The 20,427-nt window shown below is 34.9% G+C and overlaps 3 protein-coding genes across 3 annotated transcripts; 2 read left to right on the forward strand and 1 right to left on the reverse strand.

The window, feature by feature from the left end:
* Positions 1-3,481: 3,481 nt before the first annotated feature.
* Positions 3,482-3,859, reverse strand: LOC110775680 (hydrophobic seed protein-like). Its single transcript, XM_021980292.1, has one exon. It carries the CDS (start codon positions 3,857-3,859, stop codon positions 3,482-3,484), a length of 378 nt encoding a protein of 125 aa, XP_021835984.1.
* An 8,133-nt stretch (positions 3,860-11,992) lies between these two features.
* Positions 11,993-12,370, forward strand: LOC110797751 (hydrophobic seed protein-like). The gene has a single exon (XM_022002866.2). The coding sequence runs from the start codon at positions 11,993-11,995 to the stop codon at positions 12,368-12,370; it is 378 nt and encodes a 125-aa protein (XP_021858558.2).
* Positions 12,371-13,947: 1,577 nt separating this feature from the next.
* LOC110797757 (uncharacterized) lies at positions 13,948-14,748 on the forward strand. The gene has a single exon (XM_022002872.2). The coding sequence runs from the start codon at positions 13,948-13,950 to the stop codon at positions 14,746-14,748; it is 801 nt and encodes a 266-aa protein (XP_021858564.2).
* Positions 14,749-20,427: the final 5,679 nt, after the last annotated feature.

Raw genomic sequence — 20,427 nt, forward strand, 5'->3', positions numbered from 1 at the left:
AATCAATAACATAAACCTAAAAATCAATTAAAACTCAGAAAAATAAATAAACCGATGACGACTAATCGACTATGTATTAATGTATGAACAAAATCTCTATATACACCAAAAGGAAATATAATGATGATTGATTTTGTAACCAATCATTCTAGAAACGAAGATATCTTTCTTATTTAGATTTATTACGTCATTTTTTTTTCCAAAACTAGTCTTAGAATAATTTGATATAGTGTTGGGAAAAGGATCCATATGGTGCTCGTCTTACCCAAAACTAGCATTGCAACTTATACATTAATAAAGATTAGGTCTCGTACATGCACGGATATTATAAAATTGTAATTGGACCATTTTTTTATAAAATATTTGAGTAATAAAGAATATTCGAAATGAAGTAGTATGAAGTACACAAGATTTTGACAGATTTTCAAACATTAAAAAAGTTTTAGTCAAATATACTTAATCTTTTCCATAAAAAGTTATTGAATATAGTAAATGAATAAAAAAAGGAAAAAAAATTGACGGGAAATTTTTTACCATGAAATGACACGTGTCATTCTTGATATCTGTTTTAGTGTAATGTAATAGATTAGAGATGACTTTTTAAATGGATACTATAACGTAACATCCGTAGTAAAAATTTCGAGACTAATTACTAGAAAAAAAACTTTCTCTAAACAAAAATTCAGATGAAAATGTATATGGAGTTCAAAAAATCCGTCTCAAATTTGTAATGGATTTGCCAACAGTCGGTTTCAAAGATTTGAGACGACCTCGATAGTGACGTCTTATTTTCGTCTCAAATCCGTCTCTAATCACCATATTTTCACTAAAAAAATTGTACCATTAACGACGGGAAATCCCGTCACTAAAGGCCAATAATAGTTGATTAATGACGGGATTTCCTGTCGCGAACCCGTCATAAAAGAGGGCCGTCGTTAATGAAAAATCTCGTCGTAAAAGACATTTGCGACAGTTATTTCCGTCTTTATTTGTTTGTTAGTCCCGTCGTAACATTAGTAAAAGCATCGAATAAAGAGTTTAAGAGGCTTATCCCCGGCATCAAACAAATAATCCGGGGACGTAAGTTAAAGCAAACAAGATAGTAATGTATATGGTGAGTTGGCGAAGTTTTACTGTGCTTTTGAGAAAATAATGTCTGGATCGACTTAGGTAAAAGTCTTGAAAACATCTTCCACCTATAATCCCTTTTGATTTATTTCTATATAATTGATTTGGGTGAATTAATGCGTACGATTACATTCACACCATTAAGCCAGAATTTGTTTGCTATATGTATATATATACAACTACTCATATATCAACATCATAAATATATCCTGCGATAGCAATACTCATACATTCTCCTTATACAAACCAATTCAACGATATTTTGGCCTATTGGTTAAAATTGAGAGTTTTTAATTGTGCACATTAATTTGTAATTCGATTTTGAGAACAAGGATCCCGTACTAATTGCTCAACGATTTATCAAATGACTTGGATTTTCAGATAATAAACTATCGTTACTCCAGTCGTTTGGTAAATCGTGGATGCAATTGGTACAAATTCTTGACATGAAAACTTAAAGGTTTGCAAGCATATCGATCATATATACCACATCAGGTAATTTCTCTCTTGATTTGCATTCAAACTTATTGACGTTTTTGCATCAGAATTAAACTTAATGACATCCACAATTTTGCCTCCAGTAAAACCACTACGGGTCAAACCAATCCCTGGACTATGGACCATGGTGCACAGTAAGCATGGTTCACCAAAAGAACATATGTGTATATATAAAAGAACATGACATTACGACAAAAGAACATGCGGTATAATATTTTACTTTTCTGTTATAAAAAATAATATATTATTTCACTATTATTAAAAATATAAATTAAAAAATTTATTCATGTTCTTTTCACGTAACCAGATGCTCTTTTAATTATATACTAGTGTTTTTAAGGTGCACCATGGTTCACCTTCTAAATTGCACGGGTCAAACTCGGGGTTTAGTTTAAGCTAAACTAAGAGACCGATGTCTAAACCAATAGTTCTCTTCGACTGTTTATGCATTTTCCTCCGTTCTATTTACTTCAAATTTTGTTCAAGGCAAAATTTAACCTACTTGAGATAAGCGATTTTACTTGGTATAACCTTGGATAGGAATTTTGCATAGCCAAAAAAATAAAAACGTAGTACATTTGAGTTGCCTACATAGATCATAGAGTGGTAATTGAATTATTTAGACGCACACACATAAATAACTTTTTGAATAAAAATGATAATTAACAATAAATTCGATAATTATCGTTCTGTGATTCGTCAGTGAAATAATTAGAGTTAAATCTTTATGCATTAAACATACTTAAATAGGATTATTTGCTAAGAAGAAAATGGGCAGATCATATCATAGATCGAAGAAAAGACATGGATTCTTAATTCACCTTAATTTGTTCCTTTCTTGATCTAATAATGAATGCGAACAAGCTTAGTATGTCGATCTCTTTCATAAATATAGAGATATTGTTATGGATCTGACAACCTAATAAGGTAGAGGAGAATATGATCCAACGTACACGTATAGTAGGAAACACTCTTCTAGCTAAGTTAAATTATAAAGGTGATATTTCCTCGCATCATATCTTACTTAGTTACTTGGCTACTTCAATATTGGGCAACTCACGTGCAAGTGCAAATGAGTTTCAACTTTCAAGTTTCAATTTGTTGAAAAATTTCCTCTGTCCAAGGAAATAATGTAATATTTTTGACATTTGGATATTTAGGTGTTAATTAATTGATTAATTACCCTAGTCCAAACACATCTTTCTGTTTCGTGCATTTTACTATGCAACACATCCATGCAACCAAGATTTTAGATCGATCGTTACGTTAGTTCGAACATGGGTTTTTCAAATTGAAGCTCGAGCTCGAGCCCAATAATGACATCAAGAGTTCAAGACAGTATTGAAATGATTATTCATCAAGATATGTAATACTACGTACGCACGATCGATCGACAAGGATTTAAAAGGAACAAAATTAAAGATAGAAATTAAAAGCAAAATATCAAGAAATGCATGGATCACATATATAAATAAAAACACTGATGTATTAATTTTCATTAATTCATACTCCAACACAACAAAAGAAAATTGATATGATCCTTAATGAAAAGGATAAAATCAATATTACAAATGCATGCATACATTAGCTAGATGAGAACGTACACTCGTACAGTATACCATAATGATCATGCATCGATCACTAAGCTATAGGCCGGTATACACTGATCGAATTAAACTCGATTAGTAGGACTAGCAAAGTTTATTCTAAGCTTAAAGGAAATTTGGATGAGCTAGTGTTGCATAGCTAGCGGACCGGGGCAAGTTAATTAAGAACTTGATAGATCGAGTAATTAATTAAATTAGTACTTCCCCTAATTAGCCAAGCTAAGCTAAGATAATTAAGTGGTAATTAATTAATAACACTTGTAAAGGGAAGCATTGTTGTAACCACAAGAGTTAAGGATGACAAGAAGCTCTTTGTTAAGGAGTGAGTTGCCAGTGAGGCCACCTAAGAGACCGCCAAGAAGGTTAATAAGAACACCAAGGGTGCTTCCTAAAGGAGTGTTTTGTAAGCTTGAGCAAAGACAAAGAGCCAAATCAGCATCAGCAATTCCATGAATGAGTTCACAACATGGTGTACCTGATTGTCCACCTAATTCAGCATTAACAAGACCATCTGCTATGTTGATACAAGCATTCAGATCTGGGCATGTTGCTGTTGCATTTGCTGACACAAATGCAAACAATGCTAGGTTAACCATTAACAAAGCAACAGCAGATTTGGAGGCCATTTTTAAGCTAGGCTTAATTATATTGATTAGAGAGAATAATATAGCTAGATCTGAGAGAATGTGTTTGTTGGTTTGGGTTGTGATTGATATGCTGCATGTCTTGGGTTTTTATAGACTTCATCCAAGGTCTTTTTCGTCATTTTCTTCTCTGTTTTAGATGTTTAATTAGTGCCCACTTATCTTAGTTAACAATTTAATTAATAATAGTAGGCTACTAGTACGTACTTGTCTAGTACTTTAATCTACCTATAACGAATAAAGTGTTATTTAACTTGCAATTTCAGCATTCCTTTGATTTGCTGTTCAAATTATTAAAAATAACTTATGACTCCCATCTCCAAAACTAGCTAGAAGTTAGTAAACTCATAGGACTTCGTGTACACTTAATTTTATTAAGAGATGTATTTAAGAATAACTCATTCTTAATTGGTGGCCGGTTGTAATAATCTAGTTAAAATCGGAAAATGTTTGGTTGACCCTAAGGGTTAGCAACCCTTAAGATACATATATATAACATAAAATAATATATAAGTGTAATTAATTGGAGAGAGAAAGTGTTATAAGGTTATTTTCAATGCATTTGTAACCAATCATAACTCAATATTTAAAGGGTTACCAACCCTTAGGGTTACTCTATCATTGTCCGTTAAAATCTTCTATTCCAAAATTTGTGTACCACTTGTCCACTTGTATGTCACTTTCTTAATTAATTGGTTCATATTTGTAATTAGTCAACCACTTTTATTTTCATATCTAAAACAATTTTAATATTAACCAATGAAAAGAAGCGACACACAAGTGGTACAAGGATTGTGGGCTGGACAGAAAATTTGGCTCCTGAAACCAATTTCGGATTTTGAAGTTAAGAAGGCCATGTTTGATGTGAAGGGTTCGACTTCTCCAGGGTTTGATGGTATTTCTGTTGATCTCTATATATATAAGAAGTACTGGAATGTCGTGGGACGCGACACTCCGTTATTAGTGGTATATATATAACATTTCTTTGCAACAGGTTTCCTATTAAAGCAATGGAATCAAACATTATTGGTCATGATACCAAAGATTTCCACTCATGAGTAAGCTAGCTAGCTAGTAAGTTGAGACCCATCAACCCGTGTAACACTATTTATAAGTGTGCGTCAAAGCAGTCTTGCCTACTTTGATAGGCGAATTATTATGGGTAAAAAAAAAGACAAATCCAAAATTTGTATGGTAAATAACTCATGGGACCGTAAACTCGATATTCAGGGAATAGTCAAGCTATATGAGTTGAGGGAACGGGAATCGGACTTACCGGAGAGTCAACTGGTTGGATGTGGGATGGTTAATGCCTGCCTTTCTGTATTTGTTCGATGTTCTAAATCTAGAGATCGAACTCTTATGATATCCTAGCTTGTTCAATCTAAGTCGTTGATGTGGGATAGTTTCATGCCTTCTTGGTGGGCCCCAAATCCTAATTACTACGACAAGTTTGGATGGATGGATGCCGTGAAAATCTTACTCCGTATTATACATTATCTAACTAAATTCTGAAAGAAGTTAGGAAGCATGGCATATATTGATAAATAACATGCACCCCTAAATTTAAGCCGTTCTTACATCCTTCGCAAGTCGCAAGTATGTTCTAATTAAGCAATTTATCACTATACGACAAAAGCATATTTAAGCATATGCTTGCTAAGCCCCATGAGTTTACTTCTACAAACGGTAATTAGTTTTTTAATTAATTCCTCCTTAAAGAAAATCATTATTTCTAATTAATTCCCTAATTGCAAGCTACTTGTTAAAACGTACTTGTATTTGATAAGTGCCAACTAGTAACATTTTTCTAATGCTTATGATCCACCATATTGCCCTCACCTCAATCCGTACGGACCTTAATTACCTTAACATCGCCAACAATCTTTTGAATGTCAAGTTTGGTAGCCAAGCAAGGTTAATTTAACCGTTTGATCGATGCGGCTCTCTGCCTCCGCACTAGCCTTAAGACCACCTCCATCTCTAGTGACAAAAGTCACAAGAGATTAATTAGAGAGGAATTATTGCACTCATTCTCATTGATTCACTGTTCACCAAATACATCATCCTCTACATATAGCTTGACAGCAAATGAGAGAAGGCACTACAAGACAAAAGTAAGACAGCTCATAGTACTAAGGACTAGGGGATAATCAGGTGCATCACAGTGCACAATAAAGGAAAATAACAAACTAGTAAAATGGGTAATTAAACAAAGCAGCTCCCTCTCATCACTCCCCCTCAAGCTTGGGGTGCATCTCGGTAACTCCAAGCTTGGACAGAAGATAGTCATGTTGTGCAACAGGGAGGATTTTGGTTAGTATGTCAGCCAATTGTTTTGAGGTGCTCACATATGCAGGAACTATTTCACCACTTTGCACCTTGTCTCTCACAAAGTGTTGATCTATCTCCACATACTTGGTTTTCTCATGAAGTACCGGATTTGTGGCAATGGAAATGACTACCTTATTGTCACACTTCAAGATGGCAGAGTTAATATTCTTGAGACCTAGATCTTTCAACAAAGAAGTCAGCCAAGTAACTTCACAAATTGTAAGAGCCATTGCTCTGTATTCGGCCTCAGCAGAAGACCTTGCTACCACCTGTTGTTTCTTGGCTTTCCATGATATTGGCGAGTCTCCTAATAGGATGCAATATCCCGTGGTTGACTTCCTTGTGACCGGGCAGCCTGCCCAATCACTATCACAGTAGGCAGTTAAGACCGCCGTTGACTCACTTGCCAAGAGTATGCCTTTCCCAGGAGAGCTCAACAAATACCTCAATACTCTATATGCAGCTTGTAGATGAGAAGTAGTGGGTGATTGCATAAACTGAGCTAGAACTTGAACAGAAAAATTTATATCAGGTCTTGTGATGGTTAAGTACAACAATTTACCTACCAATCGTTGATAATTTTCTGCATTTGGAAGTGGATCTCCCAAGGTGGGTGTGAGCTTCACATGACTGTCCATGGGTGATTTCAATGGTCTTGCCTTTGTCATACCAAACTCAGCGATCACATCACGAACATACTTTTGTTGAGAAATAAAAATTCCAGACTTTGAGTGTTCTATTTCTAGACCAAGAAAGTACCTGAGTTTGCCTAGATCCTTCATCTTGAACCGTTTTGACAACAAGGATTTTAAGTTATCAATTTCCTGTTGATTGTTGCCAGTGATCAACAAGTCATCAACATAAATGAGGATAGCCACAAAGCAGCTCCCTGATTGTTTTGTGAACAGAGAGTAGTCAGCTCTAGATTGGACGTAGCCAAATGATTTTAATGCCTCTGTCAATTTGGCAAACCATTGCCTAGGGGCTTGCTTAAGACCATACAAGGACTTGTTCAATTTGCAAACCCAATTGTCAGGTTTCTCCCCCTCTTCTTCACGCACGGGCAAACCTGGTCCCACATAACCCTTAGGCAATTTCATGTAAACATCTTCAACTAAGTCTCCATGTAGGAAGGCATTTTTAACATCCATTTGACAAGTGATCCAACCTTGCATTGCAGCAACGGCTAGGATGGACCTAACAGTTGTCATTTTTGCAACAGGGGCAAAAGTTTGATCGAAGTCAATTCCAGGCCTTTGTCTACAACCCAAGATGACCAACCTAGCTTTGTTTCTTTCGACAGAACCATCAGAATTGCATTTGGTTTTATATATCCACTTGTTACCAATAGCCTTCTTGCCGGGTGGTAACTCAGTGAGCTCCCAAGTATTGTTGGATTCAAGGGCTGCCAACTCTTCATTCATCGCTGCTGTCCAGCAAGAGTGTTTAACAGCCTCCTTGAAAGAAGTGGGATCTGTACACTTTGTTACATTTGCTAGAAAACACCAGAAGTCTAATGATACAGTTGTATAAGCAAGTGTGGCAATGTGAACAGGTGAATTATTTGTTGTTGTGCAAGCAAACTTCTCATAATCTTTCATCCAAACTGGTGGTTTGATGGTTCTGTCAGATTTTCTGATTATAGGAGGTACGGGTGAGGGTGAAGAAGAAACAGGTGGTGTATTTGTGGGCGGAGGAAGATCAGGCTCAGTGTTTGTGGGTTCAGGAATCAATTGGAAGTACTCCTCATATTGAAGAGCAGGAGATATTTGAGGAGTTGTGGTTGGTATTGGTTGTAAGATGGATTCTAAAGTTGCGTTGTTATATGGGAAAATGTTCTCATGAAATTTAACATCATGTGATACAAACCTTTTCTGTGTCAGCAAGTTCATGAGAATATATCCCTTGGTGTTTGGTGGATATCCAAGGAAGATACAAGGAACACCCCTAGGACTTAATTTGTCAGGATGAATCACAGGAGTATAGGCAAAGGCCAAGCATCCAAACACCTTCATGATGTCGTAGTTTGGACGCTCCTTGTAGAGTTTCTCAAACGGAGTACGGTTAGCAAGAACCGGAGTGGGCAAACTATTAATGATGTATGCAGCAACTAACACACAATCCCCCCACAAAGACAAGGGCAACCCAGCTTGAAATCTAAGAGCTCTGGTGATTTCAAGAACATGTTTGTGTTTCCTCTCGGCTCTCCCATTCTGTTGTGGTCTATCCACACATGAGGTTTGATGAAGTATTCCATAGCGAGAAAACAAGGGATTGACTTTAGTGTCATTCAACTCTAATGCATTATCAGAGCGAATGAATTTGACCTTTTTATCAAATTGAGTTCTTGCATAATTCACAAAGGTTTCAAGTACGTCCAAGGCCTGTGACTTTTCTTGCAACAAATATATCCAGGTTGTTCTACTGCAATCATTAACAATATTCAAAAAATATCTATACTTTCCCTTGGCCAAGACTTTATATGGACCCCATATGTCCGTGTGCACTATCTCAAAAGGTGTTGAAGCCATAGACTTACTAAGCTTGTATGGCAATTTAACAAACTTAGCCATAGGACATGTTATACATGTGCAGTCATAGGCACCTATCTGACTAGCAATGGCAGGGATTAACTTGAGTTTGGGTGTAGGTGCATGCCCAAGCCTATTGTGCCATAAGGTATAAGATTCAACAGTTGCTAAATTGCTACTGTAATTCCTTCGTTCATAGTCACCAAAGGCAGCACACAGAGTGTTCATATCAACAGAATCTACGGGCACATCCAAAAGATAATACAACCCATTTTGGAGCTTACCAACTCCTTTGATTTTCCGAGACGCGTTGTCTTTGATCACACAAAATCCAGAATGAAAAGTAACTTGACAATTACTGTCTCTACTCAACTTGTTGACAGAAAGCAAATTATATTTGAAAGTAGGCACTCCCAATACATTTTTTAAAACAATACCATTAGGCAAGGCAATATCACCAATGCGTGAAATTTTAGACACATCACCATTTGGTAAATGTATACTAGGAACTTTATTCACATTCACAGAATTATGCATAATGTCAATGTTTGCCGTCATATGATCTGATGCACCAGAATCAACAATCCACATATTCATATCAGTTGAAACATTGCAACAAGTAACCATACCACTAAAAGCATGATCTAGTTCGTCATCTGTCTCTGAAGTGGAAGCAGGGGTTGAAGACATACCAGAGAATTTCTTCAAGAACTGCTCAAATTGTGGTGCCGAGAAAGTTACAGAGCCGTGATCTGAGAAAACATCTGAACTACTGCTTGCTAAAGCAGCAGTTTTAACCTCACCTTTTCCACAGTTCTTGGGCCACTTGCTCTTAGTATTACTTGCACCACTCTTTTGTTGTTGCTGTTGTCGATATTTGGGATGCCACTTTGGGTACCCAATCACAGTGAAACATTTGTTAGCATAGTGACCTTTACCTCCACAAGCTGTGCAAGAAACTTCAGAGCTTCTGCTAAACATGGCTGCTGTCTCCATTTCTGTTTTTACAGGTCGCAGAACCTCCCTTTGAGACTCCTCATGTTGTATTGCCGAGCATGCTGTTTCAACTGTCGGAAGCGGAGACATAAGGAGAAATTGGCTACGTTGAGGACTATAGTCATCATCCAATCCGTTCAGGAACTCAAAGAGGCGATTTTCCTCATGTTGCCTCTCCATTGCTCGCAAAAATGTAGTTATATCATTTCCAGTTGTTGTGATAGCAGGAAGAGCACTCATTGAATCCAACTCCTGCCACAAAGCACCCATCATAGTGTAGTATTGATGGACAGGAACTCCGTTTTGCTTGAGATAATATAAATCTCTCTTCAACTTGTATTTGCGAGATCCGTTTGTCAAGGAAAACTGTTTCTCAAGGCTGGACCAGATCAAACGAGCTGTGTTTAAGAAAAGAATAGAACTTTTAATAGATTTAGATACTGAGCCATGGAGCCACCCAATCACGGTGGAATTACAGGTGTCCCATTGCTCCGCCTTTATGGCGTCATCGGTAGGGCGAAGAACAGTTCCCTTTACAAACCCCAACTTCCGCTTCGAAGAGAGGGCAATCTCCATCGATCTTTGCCATGTCCGATAGTCGCTGGAACCGGTGAGTTTGGAGACGGCGACGGAGTAAGAACTCTCGGAGGGATGAAGATAAAGCGGGCTCGTCACATCTATGGCGACGGGGTTGGAAACGACGTTCTCAGAACTTCCTGCCATTTGGATATCAAGGGAAAGCAGCTCCAAAACGTCTTTAGGTCAAAATTGATTTGGGGGAAAAAAAAATTTGAGAAAGATCGTATTTTGTTGGATGAGCTTCGAATGAACTTTGGCTTTTAATTCTCTTGCCTAATTATTTCTCTTAATGCTCCGATACCATGATGACAAAAGTCACAAGAGATTAATTAGAGAGGAATTATTGCACTCATTCTCATTGATTCACTGTTCACCAAATACATCATCCTCTACATATAGCTTGACAGCAAATGAGAGAAGGCACTACAAGACAAAAGTAAGACAGCTCATAGTACTAAGGACTAGGGGATAATCAGGTGCATCACAGTGCACAATAAATGAAAATAACAAACTAGTAAAATGGGTAATTAAACAAAGCAGCTCCCTCTCATCACTAGGTGCATGTCGTCGGTAGATCGAATCATTGGCCTTATTGATGACCTCCAAACAGTGTTGGTGCTACAATGGTGTCATGATTATTGAACCCTGTGCAATTTCTCAAAATGTAGACCTTTATTCCATTAAAAGAAAAAAGAAAAGAGAACTGAAAAAAAATAAAGGACTTGTTAAGAATTGAACTTATAATCTTGGATATCACATAACAGTACCACTACAAGAAATTGTACTATTAACGACGGGAAATCCCGTCGCGAAAGGCCAATAATCATTCATTAACGACGGGATTTCCTGTCGCGAACCCGTCATAAAAGGGGGCCGTCGTTAATAGAAATCCCGTCGTAAATCCGTCGTAAACCCGTCGTAAAAGACATTTGCGACGGTTATTCCCGTCATTGTTTGGTTGTTAGCCCCGTCGCAAAAGGCTTTTGCGACGGAATTTTTGACCCGTCGTAATTAGGTTGTCGTTAAAGATACAAATTCTTGTAGTGTGCCGGTCTTAGTTAATTACTTATCTAGATTGTTTATCACTCAGATTACGATAGAAGAAATAAAGTACGAGTCACTTGTATCAAAATAAAAGAAAGGTGCCTTCGATCTAACAATTGATCAATATGTAATGAGTTACCCCGTATAGAGTATGTGTATATGTTGTAGATCAAGATTTGAATAAAAGGGAGTATGGATTAGCGTAAGTAACCTAGATTATTACCACCACTAATTAAGAATGAGTTATTCTTAATTATATAAGTTAACACGAAGCCCTATAAGTTTACTAACTTCTAGTTTTGGAGATGGGAGTTACGTAGTACTCCGTATAATTTATTTAATAATTTGAACATCAAATTAAATGAATGCTCAAATTGCAAGTTAAATTACACTTTATTAATTGGTTAAATATAAAATTAAAGTACTGGACAAGCACATACTACTAGTATTAATTTAAAGATATAAGAATAGTGGGCACTAATTAAACATCTAAAACAGAGATTAAAATGACGAAAATGACCTTGGATGAAGTCTATAAAAACCCTAGACATGTAGCTTATCAATCACAACTCAAACCAACAAACACATTCTCTCAGCTCTAGCTATATTATTCTCTCTAATCAATATAAAAATGGCCTCCAAATCAGCTGTTGCTTTGTTGATGGTAAACCTAGCATTGTTTGCATTTGTGTCAGCAAATGCAACAGCAACATGCCCAGATCTGAATGCTTGTATCAACATAGCAGATGGTCTTGTTAATGCTGAATTAGGTGGACAATCAGGTACACCATGTTGTGAACTCATTCATGGAATTGCTGATGCTGATTTGGCTCTCTGTCTTTGCTCAAGCTTACAAAACACTCCTTTAGGAAGCACCCTTGGTGTTCTTATTAACCTTCTTGGCGGTCTCTTAGGTGGCCTCACTGGCAACTCACTCCTTAACAAAGAGCTTCTTGTCATCCTTAACTCTTGTGGTTACAACAATGCTTCCCTTTACAAGTGTTATTAATTAATTACCACTTAATTATCTTAGCTTAGCTTGGCTAATTAGGGGAAGTACTAATTTAATTAATTACTCGATCTATCAAGTTCTTAATTAACTTGCCCCGGTCCGCTAGCTATGCAACACTAGCTCATCCAAATTTCCTTTAAGCTTAGAATAAACTTTGCTAGTCCTACTAATCGAGTTTAATTCGATCAGTGTATACCGGCCTATAGCTTAGTGATCGATGCATGATCATTATGGTATACTGTACGAGTGTACGTTCTCATCTAGCTAATGTATGCATGTCTTTGTAATATTGATTTTATCCTTTTCATTAAGGATCATGTCAATTTCGTTTCTATGTTGGATCAAGTATGAATTAATCAAAATTAATATATCAGTGTTTTTATTTATGTGATCCATGCATTTCTTGATATATATATTGCTTTTCATTTCATCTTTTATTTTGTTCCTTATAATTTCTTCATTTTAGCTAACTTATCAAGTTCATCATTCTCATTTCCCTTAGCACAAAATGTTATTTACAAATGGTGTATAATGAAATCGTACACCGGATTAAAAATTAACTCAAAATGTTTAAAAATTATCCCGATATATTTAAAAGTTATCTATTTTTATTGATAATTATTTTCATTTTAATAAAAGCCATTCTTCTAAAATCACTAATAATGTATAAAGATAACTATTTTAACATTTCGCTCAAAAAAAAAAAAAAAAACACTATTTTAATAGTTTAAAATGTTTATTCATCAACTTTTTTCATAATATAAAAGTTACAAAAAACTGAGTAAAAGTTATCCCGGTGTACAATAATTTATTGTACACCTTGTGCTTGCAAGACCGTTCCGTTAGCCTTGCCAACATAACCTAAATATGACCAACGTAGCAAACCGCTTTTAACATCTACACTATATGACAGGCAGTCACACTCGATTGACTCCTGAACCCCATAGTTAAGTCCATCGATCACATAGATATAAGTGGATATTCAGTATGAATTAGCATCGATCACAATTATTATTAGCTTGCGCGACTGATTAGCTATAAAGACACTACAAATAACGAAGTGCGAATAGTGGAGTGGAGATTCTAACATATGATCTATTTTAATCAGTATGTCAAGACCTTATTGATATGAACTAGCATCACAATGACAACCCTTGACCTTTTCTTATAAAAAAAAGTCAATGCTTGATATTTTCTTAAAAACAAAAGTCAAGGCTTGATCTTTTCTTCGATTAGTATTGGCTTGCGATTGACATAAAAATCAAGGAATCACCAGAGCAATAAAGCTCCTCTTTCGATCAATATCTAAAACATTGACATATCCTATATTACCCAAAAACTTTCATACTTTTATGGATCGAGAACAAGAAGAGCTTCAATTCTTAGGCTTCTGTGACATTTGTAAAGAATCAATCAATATCATTTTTCGACAATCCAAATTTTTTACCAAGGTCACCCTCGCCTTGATTATCCCTCTCTCTTGCATTTTCCTAGCTAATGATGGTTTTTCTACCTTCCTTCCTAGCAAGACCCTTATCAACACGGCCGCGTCAAAGGAAATCCAAGTAGTCATGATGGCTTATAACAAGTTGTCTATTGTGATCTCATCGGAATGGACTACATTTTGGCTCCTCAAACTCGCTTATTTGATATTCCATCTATCATTTTCTCTCTTGTCTACCTCTGCAGTCGTCTACACAGTTGCTTGTATCTATACTGGTAAGGAAATCACTTTTAAAAAGATCATGAGCGTGGTTCCATATGTTTGGAAGAGGCTATTTGTTACTTTCCTATGTAATATTGGCGTAATCTTTGTATATAACCTTGTCTGGTTGATAGAATCAAGCGTAGTTGTTCTCGTATGGTACACATTAATTTTTCCAGACGGCTCACCATATGGTGTCATAGTCCGGAAAATAATTGTATGCATAATCCTAATAACATACCTTCTCGGGTTTGCTTATATCAGTGTAATATGGCAATTAGCAAGCGTTATTTCCGTGTTAGAAGATACTTATGGGATTCAAGCAATGCTGAAGAGCAAAGACTTGATCAAGGGTAAAATCGGAATTGCAATTTCAATGTTCTTGATTTTCAACTTTTGCTTGTTGGGAATAGAGATTTTGTTTGAGATATCAAAGGTGATTAATTGGGCAGTTGGAATTGGAGGGGAAATTAGTTATGGAATGATGTGTTTAGTGTTGTTGACTTGGCTCTTTCTGTTTGGCCTTGTTGTTCAAACTGTTATTTACTTCGTGTGCAAGTCTTACCACCACGAGAGAATTGACAAGTCCTCGTTGGCTGATCATCTTGGAGAATATGTTCCTTTAAATTCTAAGTACGTACAATTGGATTTGGAGCTATTCAATGTGTAAACAAAGCCTTGAAATTAAGGTTGGGGACTTGGGGTGTTTTTGGTAAATTTATATATTTCGTGAAATTTTACTTTGTGTATGTTGATTGTTGAAATGTTGTGAATGTATATATGGGAAAATTGCAATGGTCTAAATCACTGACTTTGAGTTTAGCCTTGCTAATTATAAAATCGTTTGTATGTATGTATATACTCACCTAGTTCATTTAATAGATAAGAAGAATTGTTTTATCAGATCAGAATTTAGCGCGAGTCAATTAGTATGACTCTACAAAGGTCATTTGGTGCAATGTTTAGCTTGATTTACAAAATTACTACTCTCTTCCTCCCTGCAGGGGTCATTTGTCCTCAAGCTATTTTTACTTCAATTAAGTTTTGGTTGAGTAAATTGAGAATAGACAGTAATAGTGGAATCAAATGTATTTTACGGAGTATGTGATAGTAAAGCTGTGATTCTCTTATCATTTTTAGTATGAGACAATTTTTGAGGATGGAACCAAAATAACATATTGAAAAAAACTTAAAAAAAGGTGGGGGGGAGGGGGGGACGGAGGGATATCAACAACCTTTGCAGTTTGAAAATGGCAGTAATACATAAGTACAGGAGAATGTTGGTTGCGGAGTATAATTTAGATAGATGTTTGATTTTAATTATTTTATGTGTGTGTGTGTGAATAAGCCAGAAGGACAATATAAATTACAAATGGAGGCGGGGATTCAAATCTAGAATATATCGTACGATAAGTTTTAATAGATTACCCACTTGCTTTATCAATTCAAAAGATTGTCTTTGGAAACGGTATTGGGCTTAGCTCAGCTCACGTAGTCACGTGACTCACGTTACTTTTCATGCGCTGTTGACCCGTTTTGCAAGACGTTGCCCATCGAGAGAAAGACTTTTGTATCTGCTTCACATGGGCCATAGCGACCCAATCACCCAACCTTTGCGAAGTGGATAATCTCAAAATTATAGTCCAAAACTCCTGATATCCATGTCAAAATAAAGCCACTCCCTGATCTGACATAAAAATAAAAAACTTCAGTTTTAGCGGGAAAGTAACTTAAAAAGTGCATTATGTTGTGACTTGTGAGATAGTAGTATAGTACTATTAGACCACTAGTCATTTTCTGGCTATAGCCTCCTGAGTAGACCTGTTAAACAGGTCAATCGGATCGGGTTGTAAAAAATTATTTACGGGTTTGGGTTTAGTTGGGTCGATCACTTTTGGTTTGGATTTACAAATGCTTGTTCAAGACTCAAAACTTTCGGGTTCGGGTCGACCCAATGGTTTGAGAGATTTTAAAACACGCGTTATATTTTTATTAATTTAGGTAATAAATATACAAAATACCGCACAAGTTAACAAATTTTCCTACACAAGTTTATATTTAGTCAAATTCAATCATAAAATGGCGTATAATTCAAATTTAAATCATATTACACACAACAATAGTAAAAATAACGTTTTTACTATGCTTAAGTTCCTCATAATCTAATTTATTACTATAAATACAATGATTTTCAATCGGTCGGGTCAAAAACAGGTTCGGTCGGGTTTTGTCCATTACTTTTTGGGTTGTTCGAATTCGGATAAAATCGGGTTGTGGGTCACAAAATCTTGTTCAAGATCCAGTATTCTCGAGTCGGGTCGATTTTTAACAGGTCACTCCTGAGTTTACCTCTACGTGACATTCACGTGACTTGATTTGCTTTTACTTTTCCTTATTGTAATACTACTCACAACCCTAAATTTTATGTGGTAACAATGGCAAGTGTATTGGTATATAGTTGTGTAACAACGAAGTGCTTCCTTAGTGGTTAGTACTTAGTAGTTAGTACCAATGAGGTTGAGGTTAAGACTTAAAGCCTACGCATTATAGGTTAAAGATTCGAATCTCCCTCCCTTTTATTTTAATTTGTATTGTCTTTATCGTTTATTTACTTCTCCAAAGTAGTTGTGTACCATTAGTGCGATCTCACATGTGTTATACAAAACCGAAATATCACAAACTCAAAATAATCTATGTCAATACACAGTAGAGTCAAACCTAAATCTTATGCTAAGTAGTCCCAAATTCAATTCTAATTAAATCAACCTGATCCGAAATTAATGTATTGGTAAAAGAAATTAGAGCAATTCCCCAACTCCCAAAGAAGCTTGTGGAGTAGCAATTAGAAGGGGGTGGAGAAAGGAAGGACGCAATTTACGATTATATTTGTAATTTAAAACCTTTATCGTAAGACTACAACGGCCCAACCCCGGCGTTTAGTGCCAACTTACCCGATTTTCGTCGACATTATTCATAAAAATTGACGCTTCTTAGAGCAACATTCTTCCCTTAATTCTGTAATTGCAACTTTGATTATTGGATCGCCCAATTAACAAACATTTAAATTTGCATAAGAGATAAAGTGGAGAATCGACCCTTTGTGGTTGTATGCAATTATATAAATGTAGCCCACCCTTTTACTTTGATAGAACTAGTAACATAATGCTTCGCTCCGTTTCTTTTTATTCTTTATTGGTAATATTCTCATTTTATTAAAATTTTGATATTTGAAAAATAAGAGTAATTTAATATCTCAATGGTTTTTTGTTCTTTATTTATAATATTTTTATTTTATCAAATTTTTTATATGGGTAAACTAAGAAAAATTTGATGTCCCAATGGCTTTTTGTTCTTTATTTATAATGTTTCTATTTTATCAAAATTCGGATATTTGTAAAATAAGAAAAATTTGATGTCCCGATGACTTTTTATTATTTATTTGTAATGTTTTCATTTTATCAAAACACTGATATTGGGAAAATAAGAAAAAATGTATGTCCCAATGAAAAAGTGTGAGAGATTTAATTATCTAATGAATTTAATTGGTTAAAATAATCATCGATACAAATTTTGATAGAATATTAAAGCATTTATGTGATAATATAAAGAAAATGTAAAGAACATTTTGGGACACCCTAAAAGGAAAATGTAAAGAACAAAAGAGACGGAGAGAGTATATCTGTTTCTAAAAATTGTTAAATTTTTTTTTTTTTAGTACGAAACTTGTTAACAAGTTTGATTTAGGGTGTGTTATCTTATACTCCGTATTATTTAATCTTATTTTTTAACTATTATCGAAAATTATGCAATTGTGCATTTGGATTTATTGATCTTTACCTTGTCTTAACTTATCTTATCTTATCTGAACTTATAACCTTTATTTTAACTTATATTTTCTTGTTTTATTAGATTACAAATAAGTCAAAATAAGGTGAAAATAACGGAGCATACTCTACTACTGACATACCCCCTTTTACTATGTTACCTCTCTTGTCCAAAGTATTTACAGTTTTACACCCTTTCTTATTCTATCCACATTTTTCTTGTAGCACCCACATTTTTACACACTCTATAAGGCTCTGTTTGTTTCGGGGGAAAACAATTCAAAAGGAAAATGGTTTTCCTTATTTTCCTTTGTTTGTTTGTGTCATCCCAACCAAATGAAAAGTGGGCCAAAAAAAGTTTCTCATAGACGAAATTACATTGTCCTTTACAATAGGTAGAACACCACACTTTCCATTCTCTTCCCCTACATCTCTCCTCTTCCAACGTAATTTGTCTCTCCTCCTTTGTTGTTTTTCGTCGATCTCAACACCGGTCAAGTAAAAAATCATTGTTTGAATATTATTATTTTGGCTCTGTAGAAAAATTATTGTTCTTTGTCTAAAATTGTTCATAATTACTTTAATTTTAAGTTTAGTTTCTGTAAATTCCCTATGCCACAGTTATGGTCAAACTTATTCTCCAATCTAATTTCATTTGTTTGGGTTGATTTTTTCTTCTAAATTTATTGAAGAAGTCATCGTCTAATTTTACATTGTCATCTAATTTGGTGTTAAAATTTTTAAAGAAATTCTAACAAATTAGTATTATTTCTAGGTTTTCTGGGTACTTTATGTTGCAGGAAGCCACCTTCTCTGCAGGATATTCCTCAAGATTGAGGATAGATGTTGATAGAAACAGAACAGAGGAAGAAAAGAGAAGGAAGAAGAATTTCAGAAACAGAACAAAGAGGAGATTAAGAGAGGAAGAGTTTAGGGAGAAAGTTTGTAGTATTATTTTATGATTGAACTGAAATTACAGCATTGTATTTATATTACAATCTCAATTAGTTAGCTTGTGTATTAAGCCAACTCTAACAGAATCAGTTACACCAAAATAGGCGCCAAAAACAAATGCTAACAGAAAGTCAACAAACTCCCAAGTCAATATGTTGACTTTTGATCTTTGACTTATTCATAAATCTTCCCTTAACACTTTATTCCCCCTTAAAATTGTTTTCATACAAATAACAAGGGAAAACTAATTTTTATTTGGGTGTTCCTTCGAAAAATATTTTCCATGGAAAATCATTTTCCTTTGTAAATATTTTCCGTAAAAACAAACAAACAAAACCTAATATAAAAATTAAATCAAAGCATATTTAATTTTCCTACACTATATCTACTACGGAGTAGTGTTTTCTTTTGAATTCCTACAATCTCAAACATAGTTAATTGTTACGGAGTATTTGTATTTAGTTGTTAATTTCCAATATGAATTTGGATTGGGCTCTTCAATAATTAATTGAAATTGGAGTTGACTTTAAGGCTTTCAAAAACTCCTGCCCCTTTTGCCCAAAAAATATGGTGCTTAACTAACGAAAACCTATGCACGAAAGTGCTTTATTTCTAATTTCTATATCCATATTGTGCACGTATATTAAGAAATCACAAAGTCAAAAGTGATGACTAAAGACGGGAGATTATGCATGAGTTAATAAATAATAAGGGTAAAACTCTCAACTCATAGCCGTAAAACATACTCCCTCTGTCACTTAATACTCGCACCGTTTTGACTTTTTGCACTATTCACATAATTCACTTTGACCTTATTTTATTTATAGTATATGAAAACAAATGTTAGTATATACTACCTCCGTTTCAAAAAGTTCTTTACGCTTTGGAAAATGTGTCTAAAGTATGAACACTTTGACCGTAAATTCCCACTATTATATACATCAAAATGTTAAATGTAAGATCTTGTTAGATTGGTCTCGTTATTCATTTTGCGAATATTAACTTTTTATAAATTTTTTCCATACAAAATTAGATATATTAACGGTCAAACATTGCACCGGAGTCCGTGCAAATAGTAAGTGTAAAGATCTTTTTGAAACGGAGGAAGTAATATATTGTTGGCTTCATCTTAATATATATTTTCAAAAAATTAATATTTTTATAAGTTTTTATAATATATAGTTAAAGATATTGGTGGTCAAAGTTGTGCATTGATAAGCGTGTCCATTCAAAACGGTGCGAGTATTAAGGGACGGAGGGAGTAACAAATACTTCTTCCATTTGCATTTACATGACGCAATTGAGTATTAGACACTATTCACACAAGACCTTTTGACTTCCTTTTGTGATTATACATTAGAAAATATATATATAGTCGTGTAGGATTTTATTAGATTCGTCTCAATAATTATTTTTTTAATTTTAAATATCAAACTTTTTAATTTTTTCTTATTCACAATGGATGTTTGAAATCGTGTATCGGCAAACGTGCCTAAATAATTGTGTCATTTTAAAAAAAACAGAGGAATTATGGATTATTCTTGTGTGGCCCTGGTCTACAATAATATATT

Source organism: Spinacia oleracea, chromosome 6 (assembly GCF_020520425.1).
Source record: "Spinacia oleracea cultivar Varoflay chromosome 6, BTI_SOV_V1, whole genome shotgun sequence".
NCBI lineage: Eukaryota > Viridiplantae > Streptophyta > Magnoliopsida > Caryophyllales > Amaranthaceae > Spinacia > Spinacia oleracea.

Coding starts and splice junctions, on each gene's coding strand:
- LOC110797757 (XM_022002872.2), top strand. CDS start 13,948: ATGGCTTATAACAAGTTGTCTATTGTGATCTCATCGGAATGGACTACA.
- LOC110797751 (XM_022002866.2), top strand. CDS start 11,993: ATGGCCTCCAAATCAGCTGTTGCTTTGTTGATGGTAAACCTAGCATTG.
- LOC110775680 (XM_021980292.1), bottom strand. CDS start 3,859: ATGGCCTCCAAATCTGCTGTTGCTTTGTTAATGGTTAACCTAGCATTG.